The 21,933-nt window shown below is 32.1% G+C and overlaps 1 protein-coding gene across 6 annotated transcripts in view; it reads right to left on the reverse strand.

The window, feature by feature from the left end:
• LOC135125476 (PH and SEC7 domain-containing protein-like) overlaps window positions 1–21,933 on the reverse strand; it is a 75,540-nt gene that overhangs the window by 51,680 nt on the left and 1,927 nt on the right. The window contains exon 1 of one of the 6 annotated variants that reach the window (XM_064051136.1): window positions 2,105–2,216. The exons of the other annotated variants lie outside the window; for them this stretch is intronic. Within the exon in view, the coding sequence (XP_063907206.1) occupies window positions 2,105–2,122 (18 nt within the window). The 5' untranslated portion in view covers window positions 2,123–2,216. Of the gene's footprint in view, window positions 1–2,104; window positions 2,217–21,933 lie in introns of those variants that run through there. 6 annotated transcript variants of the gene reach the window in all.

The raw sequence follows: 21,933 nt of genomic DNA on the forward strand, positions 1-21,933 counted from the left end.
TCGAATAATTTTGAATGTGTTGTGCTGATTCTTTTTTAATTCCACCAATATTTTCTATTTTGACAAAATGACGAAAGAATCGAAACTTGGAGAGTTACACAAAATGAGTAAAATTTGAAGCCTCTTTTGTCAGGGTAGGTATTATACCCTGCATAATCTCCGCGTTCCCAATTTCACGGTCAACTTCCGACCGAAGGTCCGACTCACTGTGCGACAGAGATCGCAGTAGGCACAGCTGAAAACTTGAAGCATATATGAATTGTGTAACACTTATTAAAAAACGTATTGATGCAATCTGTTAAGAAAGGTTTCTTGTAGATACCTTTTTTTTTTAATTTTTTTCGCACTACAAAGTGTACGTTGTAACAGCAATGTAAATGTCGTCATTTTTGCACGTTTTTACTTTTTTTTACACAAAAAACAACTGAAAATCAAATTTTAATATAAGAGAGACAAAATATGTCTAATAAGGATTGTTAAGAAAAAAAAAACTATCGTCCTAAGTCAATTTCTCTCGTTTTTACACAACGAGTAATACCGCCTTAAACTACAAGCTATTAAACATAGCCGGGCGCAACATTACTGTGTTCCCAAATTTACGAGAACATTATTAAAAAACATTTTGAGTGCACGTCATCTATCTATATGACATTTAATATAAACTCTGACAACAATTTTTTTATTCTAATGTTGGTATGTACTAAGGAACTAAAAAATAAAATTCGCGATAGCACCAATGGAAACATACATGATGAAACACGTCAAAAGCAGTAAACATTTATTTGAAAATGTAAACCATTCTATGCAACTATTTTAATGTACGACTGAAAGACAGGAATTCAATGCGTCAAATTTGACGTCGATTGGTCGACGCCTTTTCGCGAAATCGTCAACGAACGCGCACACACACGCAACCACTCACCGGAAACCACTAAATCCAATGCTCTTCTAATAAAGCGATCCACTTTTATCCCTCGAGCATTGTACGGACCGGGAGAATAAGAATAAACGTATTGAAGTGGCACATGTATATATTTTGAAAAAAAATCAATAGCAAAGCAGCAAAGCCGGTTATATCTGCATCCACATTTTATATTCTTTTATTTTGCCGATACGAGAAGCCGTGAAAGGAGTTTAGAGAGTTTAAAAGCAGCTATCTTGTACGCAATCTCTCTGATTTCTGCTTTTCATTCCGTACGCCACTGTTTGCGGTTGAGAATTCTTTACGCATGGCTTGAATCGTGATCAAGATGTTGTGTGCTCTAATGAAATGGAAATTAGACAGAAAGTTTCACACTTTGGGGTTGGCGAAACGACTTTAGTGGGAGATCCCGTTAAACATAGCAGAACAAACATAGAAAGTGGAAAATCGCATTAAGAAATTGTTAAATGAGACGTTTTTAAATATTTAACGTAATATCATTCCTGTTATTTGAATTTGAAGACGTTACTAAAATTTTACTTGGTAAAGGCTATTTAAATTTTAGAAAATAATATACTCCTGTACTTGTAGTTCATGAATCCGCCTCGATTTTTTTTAATGTAATATTCAAGGCACCATTCACGAAACACGTTGAAACCACAATAAAAAAACATGGAAGATGAAAAATACCATTAAGAAAGCAATATACACTTTATGAAAAAAGTTTGAAACGCCCATCCCAACTTTACTTACAGTACACGTGTCCGTGAAATGTCGCACAATGCCCGGATCGAACCCTCGATTTTAATTTAGTTGGCTGCATCGAATTTAATTTGAATTTTTAATCGAAAGGGTGTGACTTTAAAAATTCCCGTCTCTATCTGTACTTTCCACTTAAAATACACGAAGTCCCATCCGAACATTTCCAATTAACTTGTGATTGATTTTATCGTAGCGTCTCGTGATTTTATTTTCCAGGATAGTTTTAATTGGAAACTCAAGATAAACGGCATCTTGTGTTTTTGCGAACGAAATGTCGAGTGACATATTTAAAAGCACAGATAAAGGGATTTGCTTCGATCGGATATCACCCACGACGAACGCCCACATCTCTGACAAATCAATTTCGGCTCGACACAGTAAAAATATCCCTGAGGTTTAAAACAAGGAGAAGACACTTACACAAACGAGGAAACTCATCAATGCCAGGAATTATCTCAAATTTGAATCAAATCGGTCAACGCATTATCGTCGACGAACGCGCGCGCACACACACAGACTAGCACAGAACCGTCCTGGACTAACCCGGTCACCGTCCCATTGCAAAATGAGCGCTAGAATTCAAGATTTAGTGCTTTTATCGCTCATTTGACTCAATTAAAATGTTACTATATGTAGCGCACACGCTATCATATTTTATCCGCACTAGCATAATGTCCATAACGGATGACGTGATTAGTGGAAGATTTTTCAATAAATCGCAGGAAATGTGGACATGCGGCCTTCGCTTGGAAAAAAGTCGGTCTTTGAGCTATTTATGTGATGATGTTTTCAATAAATGTCAAAAAATTACCTACTAAAACGTAACAGATGTGTATACAATAGTCGATGGTTTATTTTTGTAACGGTTATAAACATGTCGTGTTAAAGTAGCGAAAAGAGAGAACATTAGATTTGTAGGAAAATGTTCGTGTGCGGTGAGTGGAAAAAGATACACCTGAAAAGATACTGCTTAGAACCAATTGTCGACCTATATTCGATGTGTTCTTTTCGAAACTTTAAATAGAAAAGGATGATTGTTGCTGTATTATAAGATATGATACCACGTATTTTTCAAATCTTTTCAAAAAATTAAATATTTCTGATTTTTGTTTGGATATTACAATATAGGGTGAGTTTCTAAAATTCTGCTCTAGTTGGAGTATCTAGTGTCTTTTCTCATAATAATTTAATTAAATTTCTTAGAGGATACGTCATTTGATGAAATCAGTCTTATCTTAGCAGGTACTAGCCCCGCCCACCCACCCTCGCTTTTCTTAGAAGGTATGTCATTTATCAAAATCGGTCTTATTTTGGCAGGTACTAAGCCCTCCCACCTGCCCTCTATTTTCTTAGACGGATCTCATTTGCCAAATTAGTCATATCTAGCAGGTACTAGCCCCGCCCATCCACCCTCTCTTTTCTTCGAGCGTATGTCATTTGCCAAAATCAGTCTTATCTTAGCTGGTAGCTGCTAAGATAAAACTAATTTTGGCAAATGACATACACTCTAAAAAAAGTAAGGGAGAGTGGGCGGGCCTAGGACTACACACGAACTACATAAAAATGGTAAAATGGTACGTCATTAAGAAGGGCCTCCAGAACTCAAAAAATGGTAAAAAAAACTCTGAACCAAATTTTTGAAAATCGTGAACTTCAAAATTGTTTCGTTTATTCTTTAATTTTTCCGTTTTCCATGTTTCGATTTCATAATTTTTCGTTTTTTCAACTCTAATTTTTCAATTTTTCATATTTTTGTTTAATAATTTTTCGATTTTTAATTTTTCAATTTTCGATTTTCCTGTTTCCCAATTTTTAATTTCTCGATTTTTAATTTTTGGTTTCCTCAATTTTTCAAGTTCTTAGTTTTTATTTTCCTCTTATCAATTTTATGATTTTTCTTTCAATTTTTCAAAATTTCAATCTTCGAGTTTTCAATTCCTGGATTTTCTTCAATATATCAAGTTCTTTATGTACAATTTTTAGATATTACAACATTTTTGATTTTGCAATTTTTCCATTTTTTGATTCCAAAAGTGCCAAAATCGAAAAACTGAAAAAACGAAAACTTGGAAGAACTGAAAAAGTTAAAATTCAAATATAGAAAAAGTAAAAATCGGGAAACTTTAGAATCGAAAAAAAATTATGAATCGGAATATTTGGAAAGAAGAAAAAACGAACCGAATTGAAAAATTGGGAAACTCAATAATTTTTACATCGAAAAATGATCGTCAAAATTGTAAAATCGAAAAATTAAATATCGAGAAATTCAAATACATATTAAAAATAGAAAAATTCAAAATCGAATAAATAGAAAAGTGTTAAAATCCAATAATTGAAAAATTCTAAAATCGTAAAATTTGAAAAGTAAAAATTGCAAGTCAAAAATTGAAGAAACGAAAACTTGAAAAATCGAAAAATAAAAAATTTAAAATTGAAAAAACGAAAAATTAAAAAACGAAAATAGAAAAATTGTTAATCGAAAAATTGAAAAATTCAAAAATTGTACATTGAAAACATCGAAAACCGAACAACTGAAAAAATAAAAAAACTGAAACGAAAAATTACAATCAAAAAAATGAAAAATTGCAAAATCTAAAAATTGAAACATCCAAAAGTTAGAAAATCGAAAAATTAAAAACTCCAGAAATTTTAAAGCCAAGAATTGCAAAATCTAAAAATTGAAGAACTAAAAAAATGAAAAATTGAAAAAATCGCAAATTGAAGAAATGAAAAATTGAAAAAGATTAAAATTGAAAAAACAAAAAATTGCAAATAGACAACTTAAAGCAAAAAATTAAAGAATCGAAAAATTGAAAAATTAAAACCTCGAGGAATTTTAAATCCAACAATTGCAAAATCTAAAAATTGAAGAAATAAAAAAATATGAAAAACTGAAAAACCAAAGAAAATAAAAAACCGAACCGAAAAATTACAAATCGAAAAATTAAAGAATTGAAAATTTATTAATTAAATTAAAATTAAAAGTTGAAAACTCGAGAAACTCAAATCGAAAAATTGCAAAATTCCAAAAATTTTCATTTTCTCAAGTTTATATCACAATTTTTCGTGTTTTTATTTCTTTCGTTTTCTGTTTCGAGTTCCAGTTATATGATTTTCCGATCTCTTTAATTTATAATATTTCGTTTTTTCGATTTTGCACTTTTTAGATTTTTAAATTTCTCAAATTTTAATCTCCCAATTTTTTAATTTGTCCTTTTTCCATTTTTTCAACTTCTTGATTTTCAATATTTAGATTTTTCAAAGTTTTCATTTTATAATTTTTTGTTTTTTAATTTTTCATTTTTCAGTTTTATAATTTTGCAATTTTTTTTTCGATTTTTCAGTTTCTCAATTTTTAATTTCTCGATTTTTCAATTTTTGGTTTCCTCAATTTCAATCTTCGATTTTTCATCCAATTTTAAAATTATTTGGAGAAATCAAACTGAAAAAAAAAAATTGAAACATTAAAAAACTAAAAATCGAGAAATTTAAGAATCGAAAAATTGGAAAGCAGAAAAAACGAATCGAATAAAAAAATTGGAAAAACCAAAAACCGTCAAAATTGTCGAAAAAAAGAAATGAAAAACTGAAGAAACAAAAAATTGCAAATCGAAAACTTAAAGCAAAAAATTAAAGAATCGAAAAATTGAAAAATTAAAAACTCGAGGAATTTTAAAACCAACAATTGCAAAATCTAAAAATTGAAGAAATAAAAAAAATATGAAAAACTGAAAAACCAAAGAAAATAAAAAACTGAACCGAAAAATTACAAATCGAAAACTTGAAGAAGTGAAAAATTAAAGAATTGAAAATTTATTAATTAAATTAAAATTAAAAGTTGAAAACTCGAGAAACTCAAATCAAAAAATTGCAAAGTTTAAAAATTGAAAAATTCCAAAAACTGGAAAATTGAAAAACTTTAAATTTTCATTTTCTCAAGTATATATCACAATTTTTCGTGTTTTTATTTCCTTCGTTTTCTGTTATATGATTTTCCGATCTCTTTGATTTACAATATTTCGTTTTTTCGATTTTGCACTTTTCCGATTTTTAAGTTTCTCAATTTTTAATCTTCCAATTTTTTAATTTGTCGTTTTTCCATTTTTTCAATATTTAGATTTTTCAAAGTTTTCATTTTATAATTTTGCAATTTTTTTCGATTTTTCAGTTTCTCAATTTTTAATTTCCCGATTTTTCAATTTTTGGTTTCCTCAATTTTAATCTTTGATTTTTCATCCAATTTTAAAATTGTTTGATTGGAGAAATCGAACTGAAAAAAAATTAAAACATTAAAAATCTAAAAATCCGGAAATTTAAGAATTGAAAAATTGGAAAGAAAAAACGAATCGAATAAAAAAATTGGAAAAACCAAAAACCGTCAAAATTGTCGAAAAAGAGATGAAAAACTGAACGAACAAAAAATTGTAAATCGAAAACTTGAAAAAGAATAAAAATTGAAATTAACTCCGATAAAAATTGCCAAAAATCTGTCAACAGTAAAAAATATTTTAGCAAATTATTATGAAATTATTAATAACTAATTGTTTGACCGCCTACTAGACAGTTCATAAAACAATTGAGAATTACGAAGTTACTTCTTCAACATTGACGTTCAATATTTTCAAAGTTTGGTGCAGGGATTTTTTTAAATCATTTTTTCGGGTTCTTAATACCATCGAGCACATACGTCTTTTCTGCATCACCATAACAAAATTTAGTTTGTGTTTGAATAATTTGCAATTATATTCATTTAGATCATTTGTCATTATTATCTCTTAATATGGATTTGTTGTAAATAGATTGAGCTTACAGTCAATATTTTGCAGTGTTGGAAGACATCGTTGTATGATTCACTCAATACTGAAAATTAAACAAATAATACGCCTTTGATTAATAAAAACTCTAACTTTAACCGCTTGCTCCCAGACAATTATGTTGTTCGCTTTAAATGAGTAAACATGACTGTAATATACTGTTAATAACATACTTAAAGTGAAACTGTTCTTCACTCTTAATTAAGCAAAAACTTTTGGAAAGTTTACACAAATGTCTTTACTGTGTAGAAACCATAATAGGGAGGAATCCAACGTGACAACCAGAAATGTTACTGTTTTACTACATAATAGTTTCTAGAGACAACGTTACTTTACTATAATGATAACTATTTTTAAAATATTTTACTCTCGTGGTTTATGAACCCGCCTTGATTTTTAATCACAATTACTTTTTTTTTTGACAAATTTTTAATATCTACATGCTTTCCTGTACAATAAAACTTGACATTTTTAAGAAAAAGATCAATAATAAGCATCCAACATCCGTTGGTTCTTATCAATTGCAACAAAAACCAATTTCCCGTTATCAACAATGATTTATTCTTTTATCACCCACACTAAACCTGTCAATCCGTGACCTTGGCAGCTACCTCCATTATCACCCGAACAGAATTTACAACCGTCTGCGTATTAATAATGTATCCTTTCATTTGCAGTTTTGCTAAAAATAAACCCCTACAACAGAGGAAACACTAAATTAATATTAACGGAGCTGAAAGAGGGGAAAACGGACCGAATAAAATTTTTAAAGGTGAGATTATGCTATTTATATGCACGGGCACGTATAACGATATGCAATCGAATGAATTCCCGCAGATCCGTAATTTCCGAGTTGCGTTTGTAATTAGAGAAACGCCACGAAATGAAGGGAAAAATTAGGGCGGCTATTAAAAAACGGAATTTTATACTGCGCCTCGGTTAATGAAGACGGAAAAACGGTTTCGTGAGAATGTAGGGCGAGCATAAAACGAATAATTGTTGCTTTATTTTATGCGGTTATTGTTAAAAGTTGGCGAATTTTTCTAGGGATGGTGCAATCGTTTCGTATTAAGACGGTTTATTTATTTCGCTTTGAATTTTGAGATCAACGAACCGAATGTTTCGTGCAAACGTAATCTAATCTGATTTAATGCTGAGAAATTTTAAAGATAACACGTGTAGTACAATCTAAATAAATACACCTGGCCTTTAAACACTTCCGCGCTCACAAATCCTGAGTATATTTTGTACGATGCTCACGATTGGTTGTTATACGTACGATCTAGTGATCATTTCAAAATTTTCTGTAAATGGCAATAAATGGCAGTATGCCCAATTAAATGGCAACTTCACGCCACAAAGCACCGTGGTCTTCCTTACACGTAATATAAGGCAAAGCATGATTAAATGGCAAGTAAGTAATAAATGGCAACCCATTTTCAAGAAACTCAGCAAAATTTTTATAATTTCGGAAAGCTTTCCTTCCATTTATCTCCAAACCAACCACCGTGACATTAACTCATGTATCCGGAAAAGAACCGCCATTATTCCTCCCATTCTGGAAAAATACGTACGATTGCACGCAACCGAATTAATTTGTTTGACAAATATGAGCTTGCCTTTTATTACGTAATGAATTAATCAAATTACGTGCCGACACGACGTCGTACGTACACACAACGTGAACGCATAAGTTACACTCGCGATTAGCATTTTAATAAGCACCGAAAATTACGACACGTGAACTTTTTTCCACACATAAATTCACGGAGAGAGAGCATTTAAATGCAAATTCGTCAAACTTAATCAAGAATTTTCGGCACCTCGCCTCCCCGGATCAAAGTGATGGAGAACACAGGGTGGGAAAAAATTACTATTTTCATTCGCAGACGCTCCAGGGTACAATAATTTACAGTCGCCCTTAAAATAGGGTTTATGTTCCTAGAAAATTTATGGCTTAAAAGATCGGCGTAAAATTTCTTGAGTTTGCTACTTGTTGTTGCCATTTGAGTCAAAAGTGACCATAACGTTGCCATAAAAATTTCGATATCTTTAGAATTCGTAATTGATACCATTTTTAACATTATTATTAAAAACTTCGTCAAAATTTAGTTACCGCCGCTTCAAAAACAGTGCCCTCTACAGCTCGACGTTTTAATTAAATCTAACAGCTTAACTGCAGCGGCCGGACTTTAATGAGTTTTCCGCTTTTTATGTGAGAGTTAAATAATTCGAGTCGCGTTCCTTCGGCTAAACAAGATCAACTCTGTGAGCTCGAGTGGGATGAATTATTGGGTAGGCGTCGCGACGCCGCCACCGAGGACGGACGGCGTCGGCGGCGTCGTGATGCGGCCGTAATCCGTACGGAGACGACCGATTTTCGGGTGCTCATTCGCGCGGTCCATCCGTTTACGATGAAAATTTTATGAGGGGTTAGGTAAGGGAAGAGGTAAGATTTAAAAAAAAAGGGACAAGGGAAAAAGGATCGGTTTGCTGTTTTTTTAACGAAGGGTGGACTTGATTTAGTTTGAATTTGGTTCGAAGTCCAAATTGCGTTCTAACATGGATTTTTAAATCGTGATGGCAACTTAACAGGTTACGACTATTCGGAGTCGCAAAATGTGCAGATAAAGAGTCCTCGTTCTTTGAAATAAAAAAACAATAAATAAATAGATTTAGAACAGATAGTGAACAGGCAAAAAGTGTATGCATTATTAGTACATACTTAACAACGACTTAAGAAACGATGGAGAAGAGATTGAAATATTTTTAGTCGTTTCGTTAAAATTTGGTCGGCGAAGAGTGTTATTAAATTTTGAATGGAATTTCACAGCAATGATGATGACAATGCATTTTTTCTCGTATCCGGCACAATAGAACGCATTAATACATTTTCTTGATTCATCTCAATAACCTTTCAATTTATTCTGCTCACAAAAATGCCATTTAAACTACCGCTTAGCACCTTTTTTAAGACACCCAATTTGATATAAATTTGTTTCAAGTTGGACAAAATTTATGGCAATTTTTTGATTTCTAAATACCATTATTTCGACGGAATATGCATGCCATACAACCATAGTCAAATCAATTTCCAAATAATTTAGCTCGAATTTGCATCTTTCAATGTAAATGAAATGCTTTCACTTGATTTTTAATAGCAGAGCAATTTAAATACTCACTGTTCGCCCAGCGAAGGCAATTTGATTTTTTATATTTTGCTTTTACTTCTTTACAGTCTGTTAATGGTGAACCAGTGAGTTAGAGCGATATTTTTTAAAAATTTTATTTGAATAAATTCAAAATAAATTTAATCACCTGTTCACCGAAACCCTCATATTTTAAATAGCTGCCATCATTTTCTATATTGTAGCTTTCTTATAACTACAAGGATTAGTAAATAGAGAATAGTAAATTTTTGTAGGAAACTATCAATTTTGCAATTAGGCTCCGCCCCTCGGTCTGACAACGAATGAAAAATTCATCACAATTGAGCATGGGATGGATATGGGTGGGGCTTAATTTTTCGTTTGATTTTTTCTTAATATAAATAGTAGTCTTTGTGCAACATGATACTCAAAAATATGTTTTTTATTTCTTGTAGAGAAATAAGGGTTTAGTAATTAAGCTCTGCCCCTCCGTCTAACAACGAATGAAAAATTCATCACGATTGAGATCGAAACGGACGTATTTCACAAGGTAATTTCTCGTAGAAAAATAAGGATTTTACAATTAAGCTCCGCCCCTCGGCTTACGACGAATAAAAAAAAATCATCAGAATTGGGCGGGGCTTATATTTAGCCTTTGTTTCTCTTAATATACATAGCCATCTTTTCATGATAAGAAACTTAGAACATGGTTAAAATGTTACATTTTTGCACGGAAATATGACTTTTGCAATTATGGGGCGAAGTCTAATTGCAAAATCGATATTTCCTTATACAAATTTACCATTTTAAACATGTTTTAAGTTTCATGTTGTAAAAAGAGGACTACACATATTCAAACAAAAAGGCAAAGTTTAAGCCCGCCCACCCGCCCGATCTCAATTGTGATGATCTTTTTTTATTCGCCGTGAACCAAGGGGGCAGAGCTTAACTGCAAAATACTTATTTCTTTAAAAGAAATTAAAAACATGTTTTTGAGTATCGTGTTGTTTAAAGAATAATTTAAAATGATAAATTTTCGTAAGGAAATAGGGATTTTGCAATTAGGCTCCGCCCCTAGATCTGCCAACCAATGAAAACTTCGTTACTATTTAGATCAGGGCAGGTATGGATGGGGCTTAATATTTGGTTTTAATTTTTTCTTAATATACATAGTATTCTTTGAAAAACACAATACTCAAAAACATGTTTTTAATTTCTCGAAGAGAAATAAGGATTTTGCAGTTAAGCTCCGCCTTCTTGGCTCACAACGAATAAAAAAAATCATCAGAATTGAGATAGGGTGGGTGGGCGGGGCTACATTTTGCCTTGTTTTCTTAATATGTGTAGACTTATTTCTTGCAACGGGAACTTCAACGTCAACAGCAAGTTTATAAATCCCACGTAGTTCTCGTTTTCCTTTTATTAGGAAGGAAGTGTCATCAGCAAATACACAACGAGTCGAAGCTGTTACGTTTTCAGGTAGGTCGTTGACATATATGGGGAGAGTATCGGCCCCAGGAGTGATCCTTGGGGCACACTATCATTTATTTGATGAATTCTGAAACCACTTTATTTATTTCTACGATTTGGCTTCTATTTCTATTTCTCTTATTTCGTAATGTCGAATTTTTTCCGACAGAATGTGATATTGTCTAGTATCGAAGACACTACTAAAGTCACGTAAAGCCACTTTTACTGTTCCATCGTAAGCCGATAATGCAGAATAATGATAATTTATGGCAGGCGGCCCACATCATACCTTCAACACAGAATAATCATTTCTCGTATTCTTTTGACATATTAATTTTAATTTTCGAGATAATTATTATATTATTCAAACACAATTTAGACTATGTAGAGCAAACAAGGCTTATCAAGCCCGCCTATTAGTTTATTAGTATATTAATACCGTTTTCAAATTATGCCAAAATTGAACAATCGAAAACTTAATAATTGAAAAATTGAAACATTTTAAATGAAAAAAATCGGTAAGCCGAAAAATTGAAAAATCTCTAAAAAGAGAAATTGAACAATCAAAAATTAAACAATTTAAAAATCGAAGAATTGGAAAACCAAAAAATCTAAACCGAGAACTTGAAAAATCGAATAATCGAGAAATCAAAACATCAAGGAAAACAAAAAAATTAACGGAAAATCTAGAACTTAAAAATTGAAAAATTAAAATACCTATCGAAAAATTGAAAAACCGAGAAATCGAAACTTCAAAAAATGGAAAAATTGAAGAACCGAAATATTGCAAAATCCCAGAACTGAAACACTGAAAAACTGAAAAATGGAAGGAAAATTGAAGAATCGAAAAAGTGAAAAAATTCAAAAGTGAAAAATGGAAAGAAAATTGAAGAATAGGAAAAGTGAAAAAATCCAAAACTGAAACATTGAAAAATTCAGAAATCGAAAAATTGAAAAATCACAATTGAAGAAAGAATTGAGAAATCGAGAAATAGAGAAATGGGGGAATCAAAAAATCAGTTAATCGAAAAATTGAAAAATCGAAAAATTTAGAAACGTCAAAAATTGAAAACTGAAAAGTAAAAAAATTTAAAAATCGTAAAACTGAAACATCGGAAAATTGAGCAATCGAAAAATGAAGAAATTCGAGAAACCGAAAATATGAAGAATCGAGAAATCGAAGAATCGATAAATTGAAAAATCCCAATAGTAATATGTCGAAAAATTGAGAAATCGAAATCGAGCAAAACTGAAGTATCGTAAAGTTAATAAATTGAAAAACTGAAAATTTTTGAAAAAAAAAATCGTATCAAAAACTAAAAATTCAAAAAATCGAGCACTGAACAATCAAAAAATCAAAACATTGAAATCCCAGTAAGTTGACAAATAGGAAAATTTAAAAAACACAAATTTTTAAAATCCAAGAATTGAACAACAAAACAAATCTAAGCCTGAAAACTCAGAAAATCGAACGATCGAGAACTCAAAACATCAAAGAAAACAAAAAATCTAAAATTTAAAAATTCGACAAATTGAAAAATCATAGAACTGAAAAAACGAAAAGTCGAAATAGTGAGAAATCTAAAAACTGAAAAATTAAAATATCGAAAAATTTAAAAACCGAGAAAACACAATATCAAATATTTGAAAATTTGAAGAAACGAAATATTGCAAAATTGCAAAGCTGAAATATTGAAAAACCTAAAAATTAAGAATTGAAACAGCGAAAAAATCCCAAACTGAAACACTGAAAAATTGAGAAATGGAGAAATGGGAAAATAAAAAAAAATAGTCTAAAGAGTTTAAACAGTACTCTCGCTATCGGAAACGTGACGACTGCATGCCTATTATGTTTTTTTTCACATTAGATTTCAAAGCATTTTGTAGTTCCTGATTAAATCAATAAAATAAATTTACGCATTCATTAATTTTTGGGATCATTCTGTTTATGCAAATCCAAAAAACATGAATGGAATAATAAATCACAAGAAAAGACTCATAATATTTTATACAATTTAGATAGGATTTATTCAGCAAAATTTTGGGGTGGCATCATCCATTTTTTAGGAGGGATGAGCAAATATATTTTGATCAAAAATTTACTATGCTTATGATAAATTTAAAACATTTCCAAGATTTCAAAGCATTCGATTTTGTAGTTCCTGATTAAATTAATAAAATAAGTCACCCTATATTTCCGAATCCAAAAAAAAAATGAATGGGATGAAAAATTACAAGAAGAGACTCATCATATTTTGTACATTTTAGACAGGATTTATTCAGCAAAACTTTCAGGTGACGTCATCAATTTTTTAGAGGGGATAAGTAAATATATTGTGATTAAAACGGTCCTGGTTTAATCACAAAAAAATATTGTTCGTCTATGAAACAAGCTCGTCTTAGGCAAAGTATTCGTAAAAAAAATATGTCGTAAAAAAATGTACGTATGCTGGTCATGACTGCGATTATGGTTTAAATATTTTTTAGATAATTCTGACATGGATGTAGAAACATTTGTGACAGCCAAAGAGGTTTTTTTGAGAAAATTATCTTTGAATTTAGACCAAATTGAAATAGACACTAGGCAACAGGCACATTTGGGCAAAAGAAAGAGAAATTGGGTTACGGCTTCAAATTTTGGACGTATTTACAAACTTAGATCAACTACAGCAACAGCTAAAACTGTGGAGTCTCTGTTGTACAGTACATTTAGAGGTAATAATCATACATACTATGGACAACAAAGTGAGGAAAAAGCTGTCAAGTGTTGTGAAATAAATCAAAGTATAAAAACTGAACGGTGTGGCTTGTTTATTTCAAAACAATTTCCTTACTTGGCTGCTAGTCCAGACAGGGTTCTAGAGGATATTGATTCAAGAAGAAAGAGGAATCTGCCTTTGCGAGAGATTTTTTTTTAAATAAATAAAATTTGTTTCTATTTTTTTATGTACTTTAATAATTTATTAGTACATTTTTCATCACCAAGACTTGCATATTTTTATTATAAATATATTTTAAAAATGATCTCTCGGCAAATGAAAACATATACGAGCACTTTTTTCGAGTAAACAATGCAGGGAGAAGTTACAGGGCGTAGGGCTTTTTAAAAACACCTCCTTTCTGGGATAAGTAGTAGACACACTTAGCTACTTATAGGTGTTAAACAAAAGCTGTATTATATATATTTTTTTATTATTATTATAAATATGTTTATTAGTTTTACTAGCTGACCCCGTGAACTTCGTTTCACCTACAACTTAATTTTGAATCTGCAAACCGAATGCTTTGAAATCTTGCAGATGTTTTAAACAACTGATAAGCATAATAAATTTTTATTCAAAATAATACTTACTTCCTCCAAAAAATTGATGACGTCAGCCCAAAATTTTGCCAAATGAATCCTTTTTAAAATATCCAAAATAGGATAAAACTATACTTGTGATTTATCATTCCATTTATATTTTTTAGTTTTGCTTATAGGGGGTGTCTCAAAAAAAATTAATCACTGAGTCAGTTTATTTTATTGATTGAATCAAGAATTGCAAAACTAAATTTTTATATTTATTGCAGACGTTTTGAAGTTATTGTTTGACATGGTACGTTTTTAATTAAAATATATCTGTTTATCAAGCCCAAAAACTTGATGACGTCATCTCAAGATTTTGCCGAATAAATCCTATCTAAAATGTGCAAAATATCATCAGTATATTTTCGTAAATTTATCATTGCATTCATATTTTTTTGATTTGCTTTTACAGTGACAAAAAAATGTATGGATCAGTCAATTTATTTTAGAAAATAACTCAAGAGTTGCAGAAATGACATAATTAATATAATTCATAATGTTTAAATATGATAACTATTAATATGTAATAATTAAACCGAAAACCATTTTCCTAAAAACACGAGGTTAGCAAAAACAAATTAGTTTGTTTAAACATTGTTAAATTAACCCCGAACATGTACAATTTCTGAGCGAAAATATGAAAAATAATTTTTGCAATCTCATCGTGACGTACGATGACACCACTGTCACGTGAGCTACCTGATAAAAGGTCATATTTTTCGGTCCTCTGCGTTTAGTTTTGATCTCGGTTTGGTGGCAGCAACATCAGAGTCCGTTTTGGCTTAAAAGTAGGGTTCTTTTCACGAATTTCTAATTTATATATTTAAATATTAGTGAAAATGTGTTGTATTAGTACTGTGAACACGAACTAAAATGGATATTTTTTCGAAAAGGACCGAAAACAGGGTAAGTTCGAGTTCAGTTTTAATTTATCGGATTCCGTGATTCGTTCACTCGACAATATTTAAATTTTGGGAAAACTTTCGAAACGATTGAAATCGGTTGATCAAAGCTATACATTTTCAGGACATAAATAAATAAATTTTAAACATAATTAATATCATTTATAATGTTTAAATATGATAAGCATCAATGTATGATAATTAAACCGAAACCCGTTGTCCCACAAGCCCGAAATTATTAAAAACAAATCAATTTGTTTAAACAATGTTAAATTATCCCCGAAAATGTGCATTTTCCCGGCCAAAATATGAAAAATAAATTTTGCAATCTCATCGTGACGTACGATGACGTCAATGTCACCTGAGCTACTTGTATAAAGGTCACGTGTTTCGGCCCTTTGTGTTCAGTTTTAATTTCTGGTTGATGGCGGCAAGATCGTCGCTTCATTTCGGCGTAAAAGTGGAGCGTTTTAGCGAATTTCTAGTTTATTATTAATACATATTACGGAAAATATGTTGTTTTAGTGCTGTGAACACGAACGAAAATGGATATTTTTCCGAAAACGACCGAAAACAGGGTAAGTACGACTCCAGTTTTAATTTATCGGGTCCGTGATTCGTTTGGTCGACAATGTTTACATTTTGGATAAATTTTCGAAACGATTGAAGTTGGTGGGTCAAAGCTATACATTTTCGCGATATAATTAAATAAAATTTAAACATAATTAATACAATTCATAATGTCAAATATGATAACTATCAATATATGATAATTAAACCAAAATCCATTTTCCTAAGAACACGAGGTTAGTAAAAACAAATTAGTTTGTTTGAACGTTGTTAAATCAACACCGAAAATGTACAATTTCTGATCTAAAATATGAAAAATAATTTTTGCAATCTCATTGTGACGTACGATGATGTCACTGTCACGTGAGCTACCTGATAAAAGGTCACATTTTCGATCCTTTCTGTTCAGTTTTGATTCCGGTCTGGTAGCAGCAACATTGGAGCTTCGTTTTGGGTTAAAAGTAGCACGTGTTCGCGAATTTTTAATTTATTGTTAATAAATATTAGCGAAAATGTTTTGTGTTAAGTGCTGTGAACACGAAGGAAAGTGGATATTTTCCCAAAAATGCCCGATTTTTTTTGAAATATGTTGTTAATAACATGCATTCGGCACTGATAAAGTACGGCTTTGGAATATACAAAGTGCAGCGTTCATAATTCACAAAATACCGTATGCATCATTTTTAAACTACGGCGTCCAAATTTACAAAATACGGTGTCCTTCACCCATGCTATCAAACCTTAGTCCTCTATTTAATGGCAAGACGCACTCCAGACCTCCTCGTATTGTTTGGTTCTTGCTGGGCAACAGCAACGAGCGAGCAAAGTCATCGCTCTTTGGTGGCAAACGTGGAGAAATTTGTATATTGTAACTTTTGTAATTGAAGCATTTTGTACTGTGTATTGTATGTGTTACTAACTTAACTTGGGTCTTGCCAATTTAGCTCCAGTGGTGCAAATGCTTTGTTTTCATGGTGCATTTGCTTGGGTTTTAATTTTGCAACAGTGCATTCTCTGGTTCCGGGACTGAATTCTCCATGTCGTCAGACGCTTTGGCCTGGGGGGGTTCTGTTGGCCCTTAGACGCTGGGTCGCATCTCCTATAAGGATGAGGTCAGTCGGCCTTGGATTTATGCGGCTGCATTCTCCCTTGGGCGTGTGAGCGCTGCGACCAATAGATTTCGTTCCGAGTTCCATGGGTGTGCTTGCTTGGGTTTTCATCTTGCAACATTCTCAATTTTTGGTGCAATTTCTTCCGGTGGTGTATTGGCTACTAACTTTGCATTTGTATTGTATCTGAATTGTATCTGTATCTGTAGTGTATTCTGTATTGTAGTTAGATTGTAGGTACCTGTATTGTATTTCCATTGTATTGTACTGTATAACGTTCTATCCCTCATTAACAAATCCTAGCCCTCTCCTTTCCTAGCGAGATCTGCTCCAGACCTTCTCGTGGTTCTTGCTGAGCATCAACTATCGAGGACAGAAAATTCAAATTCAAAACCAGCAAAGTTTCACGCAAATCTTGAAAATCGCTCGTTGGTGGCCAACGTGGAGCAAAAGAGACTTTTGTAACTCAACTAACTTTGTTAACTTTGTATTCTTAAGGAAACAAAAATATATTACATTTAATTTATTATTTATAAGGACAAATAGTCATTTGCCACATCGATGCTCATTTTTAGATTAAATGCTCACAAAACGCGTAGATGTTCAATTTGTGTCCGGGGAGATACAATGTTTGCAAGTAGGTACTTCGTACTTCGAATATGAGTATCTACTCAGTTTTATTCATACCACCCAATGTCTCGCTTCAATGTTTGACTATTATGTTGATTATGAGCACAACGCTGATCAACTTCCGTATCCGAATTACCCATGAAATAAATCATTGCGATTTGCACCTGAGGTAGTTCGTCGCACATTTGATTGACTTCGTGGACGTATGTCAGCTTGTCGTCTTCTCGGCATAAAACGACACAGAATTATTTTCACCGTCAATCAAATCTGTAAATTTTGTCTTGAGAATTTTAAAATATTGAAAATTTCAAATTAAATCCTCGAATAACGGTAAAGTTTGAGGTTTTGTCGAAACCAACAAAGTGAATATACGTACCTAAATAGAATGGCAGATCAAAATTAATAAGAAACTTTCGCAATGCGTAACTAAATTCACTTTAACGAACACTTTTCTTAAAATAAACGACGTTTCTTGTTACGAAAAAACAAACAACGACTTGAAATGCAATAATACTTTTCACAATCGCACGGAAGAAATAGTTTTGTATGACACGTCAGTTAGGCGACAGGTCCGTCAGAAACGCCAACTATTCAAATTCATTCGAAGTGGCGATTCCCATGCAATTTTAAATTTTTTTTTTATCTTTTAGCCGTCTTATTTTTATAAATATTCTTACATATAAACCTTCTCCTGATAATAAGGAACACGTAAAAAAAAGAATCGTCCAATTCGGTGCAGCGGTTCTGAAGTTATGAGCGTACATACATTTCGGCGATTCATTTTTATTAATATAGGTACATTATTTGTATTTTTTTTTTGTTGGTATTGATGAGGCTGATACGTGTTTAAACTCCATATTAATTTTAATAATAATGAAAAAACTTTCAGAGTTTAAATAATATATTCAGTAAGTTCTTCCCTTATTATTAAAAAAAAAAAATAGATTAATTAACAAAGCAAAATATATATTAACAATAATATTACAATGAATTTTTAGTAATCATGTGTATTGAATTCAGGATCCAGAGTGGAGTAAAAATATTATAGTTCCCCAGTTTTAATTCGGTTTTATGGTAGTACCTCATTGCGTAAAAGTTAAATTCCTTAACAATAGATTATTACGGCCGGTCCTGGCGGCTTGTTATAAAACTGAGTTCCTTGCCATAAATTAGAAAAATCAGCCGAAAACTCTAACAATCAGCTTATGGTAGAGCAGGCGATAAGGCTTTTACCTGGAAAGTCGCTTCCGCAAATTTTAGTGGCGCTCCTATCGGCAAAGTACTGAACTAACTGCTCAAATTCTATCGAATTGATACCCATTTTTTTCAATAATTGTTAGTTTTTGTTAAAAACTCTGCTAACCAATAGATCACTAATTTTCCTCTGATATTCCTGTTAAAATTTTATTTTGCATGAATTTGTGGTATATTTTGATTTTAATAAACACATTATTATTTAAACAAATTGTACCACTAACAAACATTTAATGACTCTGCGGCCTGTAAAAAGTGATGTTTTATCCATGTGCGAATTTTCAGGCAATTCTATGATGGTTATGACTGAAAAAACTTGAAAAGAAAACATACAATGGTGCTTTTTTTACGATATTTCTCAGCCATATTTTTTTAATTGATTGAACTGGTCTCTGCGCTCTAGAATATGAAAAAAGCTGCAGTTTGATGTGATACATCTATATTAGTATCATCTTTTCATACAAAAAACCAAAAAAATGTTATACCTCGTCTAGCGAGTCCCCTTAACCTCGAATGAAGGCGTTTCAGAAAACTAAACTAGATTAAAGAGGCATTTTCATGAAATAAAGGGCAAAAACAACGACTAATGCAAGAGATGATTAGGGTACTGAAGTAAATCTGTTCCTCACAGGGTCTAATTATGTTTTTTAAATTTTAAACACTAACTTAACAGACGTTCCTATACAGGTCGCGTATGAATGACAATCCGTTCCGGGTTACTGTTTTTTATTGTAATAAGAAACGGATGTCAACAATACAAATCGACGATTCGTATCAACGATCTCAATTCTGCTTACTCTTATCGAAAGCAAAACAAAGCTTGGTAAGTTTTTCGAAAGATGTGTTTTCTTTGGTAAAAACTGTAAAATGTATCGTCTAAAGTGTAACACGAGTTTTAAAATGTTGGATGTTAACTACAAACAAAATGAAACCGATACTAAGACAACACAATTCTCCATTCGTCTCAATTTTCTCCACCTATCTAACAAAAAGGCCACTTATACTATCCATTTATCAGCACAACCTCGACTTAATTAGTAAAAACACAGATCTCTACTCAGATAATCCTCATCTCATTTTACTCACTTTCTCTCGTATCAATGCAATATCCGATAAACCCCATCGACCCGAAACAACTACTTTCCGGACAATAACCCCTTGCCAAACATCCGTCAAATTTTCACCATTATTATGCGAATTAAGGGTCCGTAAGAATAAAATCGCCAGAGGAAAACCTCGAAATTTATTCGTGAAAAGTTCAAGTTTACGAATAGACTCGAGCACCACTTCACCGAACTGGAAAAGATCTTTTCCAGGTAATAGAAACGTGGAAAGCGCTTACTTATCGAAAATGGACATTTTCATTGAATAATTCGAGGAAAAGCGATCGTTTCTCGTGGAATTTGAAATCGTGCTGAGCTTACGCGAAAAAACGTAACCTGATGAGGCGGCGAAAAATCGTTGTTTTTAGTAAAGACGACGATTTTGAATTTATCTGTAATCCTCACAGATCCAGGTGTGCGTACGATTCGAATTCATCGAATAAATTAAATTCCAAAGCCGCACGAATTTGCATGTAGCGGTGAACTGTGATTAACTTGCGAATATAAATTGTTTACAAATGACAAAATTTCAACGGGAAAAATATTAAATCGAAATTGATTAATGTTCGAATCACTTTCTCGTTTCGATAAACATGAGGAAAAGTTATGGCGGTTTATTCTGTTTCGATTAATTCTTGACAAGACGTGGGAGACATCAAAAAGGCATATATCAAACAATCAATCATAATATCTAAAGTCTGCTTTACCTCAAGAGTGATCTTTATTGACGGCGGGGTTTAAATTTAGAAGGATCTGATGAACTTTGGGTCGGTAAAAATAGGCATTATAAAGTTACTCCTTTCTGTGCAACTCCTGTTGATAATAACGTGAAGGCATAGTTGAGAAACTCTGAAAATTCATCATTTTCCGTTGAGTTATCAAGTCTTTAGTTTACGACGTGTTATAAATCAAATTATGAGAGCGTCGTAAATGTGGCTTTATCAGAACAAAGCGTTTGAAAGGGATGTGGAACCATACACTACAATGTATTGTAGCGCGAAAATTACACAACGCGATTCTAAATCTACACACGAAATTGCCGTTTAAAACCTACATCGTGTCAAGAAAAAACTGACTCAATCCAGGTTTTCCTTGAATCTATCGACCCCTTCGCCAATTCTTAATATCTTTATTTTATCTTAGAGATGCCATAAAACGAAAACGTCCGCACCGATCGATAGCCCTAATGGCACATTTCGGTACTCCATATTACTGATGATAATCGCCCATTTTAATTTCCTTTTAAACTGCCTTTGTTCGCAAAGTTTTTCAAGTTATTTTTACCATTCCACGTCGATACTTCCTCCGATATTGATTTTTTTTTCTTGTGCATTTTTAGAAACTCATCAAACTTTTTTGCTTTGTACTGTATTGACTTTCAAAGCAAGAGGACGATTACGAATGTGTTCGTTTTAATCAAACGTTTCTGCGCGCAACCTTTGAATCGTGTAATTTATAGAATTATGGAAATTTGCACAAAACCCTTGGAACATTAATAATGCGATATTTACATAAAATTATGCAACTTGGAATGGGTGAATGTAAACCGTGGCGGCTGAAAAACTACTCAATTCATTGTAAAGACAGAATATAAAGCTTGCACTTTTTTAACACTTATCATCAGATTTTGTATAAAAATAAAAGACTGATGATTTCTTCTGACGTAACTCCTTTTAAATGCTAAGTCACATGATAGTCAAGACTTAAAACCTGCACTCAAACAATTGATGTTAACTAAGGGCCAAGTGCAGAAATGCACGCCAGATGGCGCCAAGACTCCTCGCCATCATAGCCGGCTAGATGAACTTGAACTTTGATAGGATTACACGTTTATTTCCTTTATTAATCATTTCATTTATAGTTGTTCTTAATTGGCGTGACCACTTCCTACAAATGAAATTT

Source organism: Zophobas morio, unplaced genomic scaffold (assembly GCF_036711695.1).
Source record: "Zophobas morio isolate AGI-343-1 ecotype UQ-CSIRO unplaced genomic scaffold, CSIRO_AGI_Zmor_V1 ptg000008l, whole genome shotgun sequence".
Classification (NCBI taxonomy): domain Eukaryota; kingdom Metazoa; phylum Arthropoda; class Insecta; order Coleoptera; family Tenebrionidae; genus Zophobas; species Zophobas morio.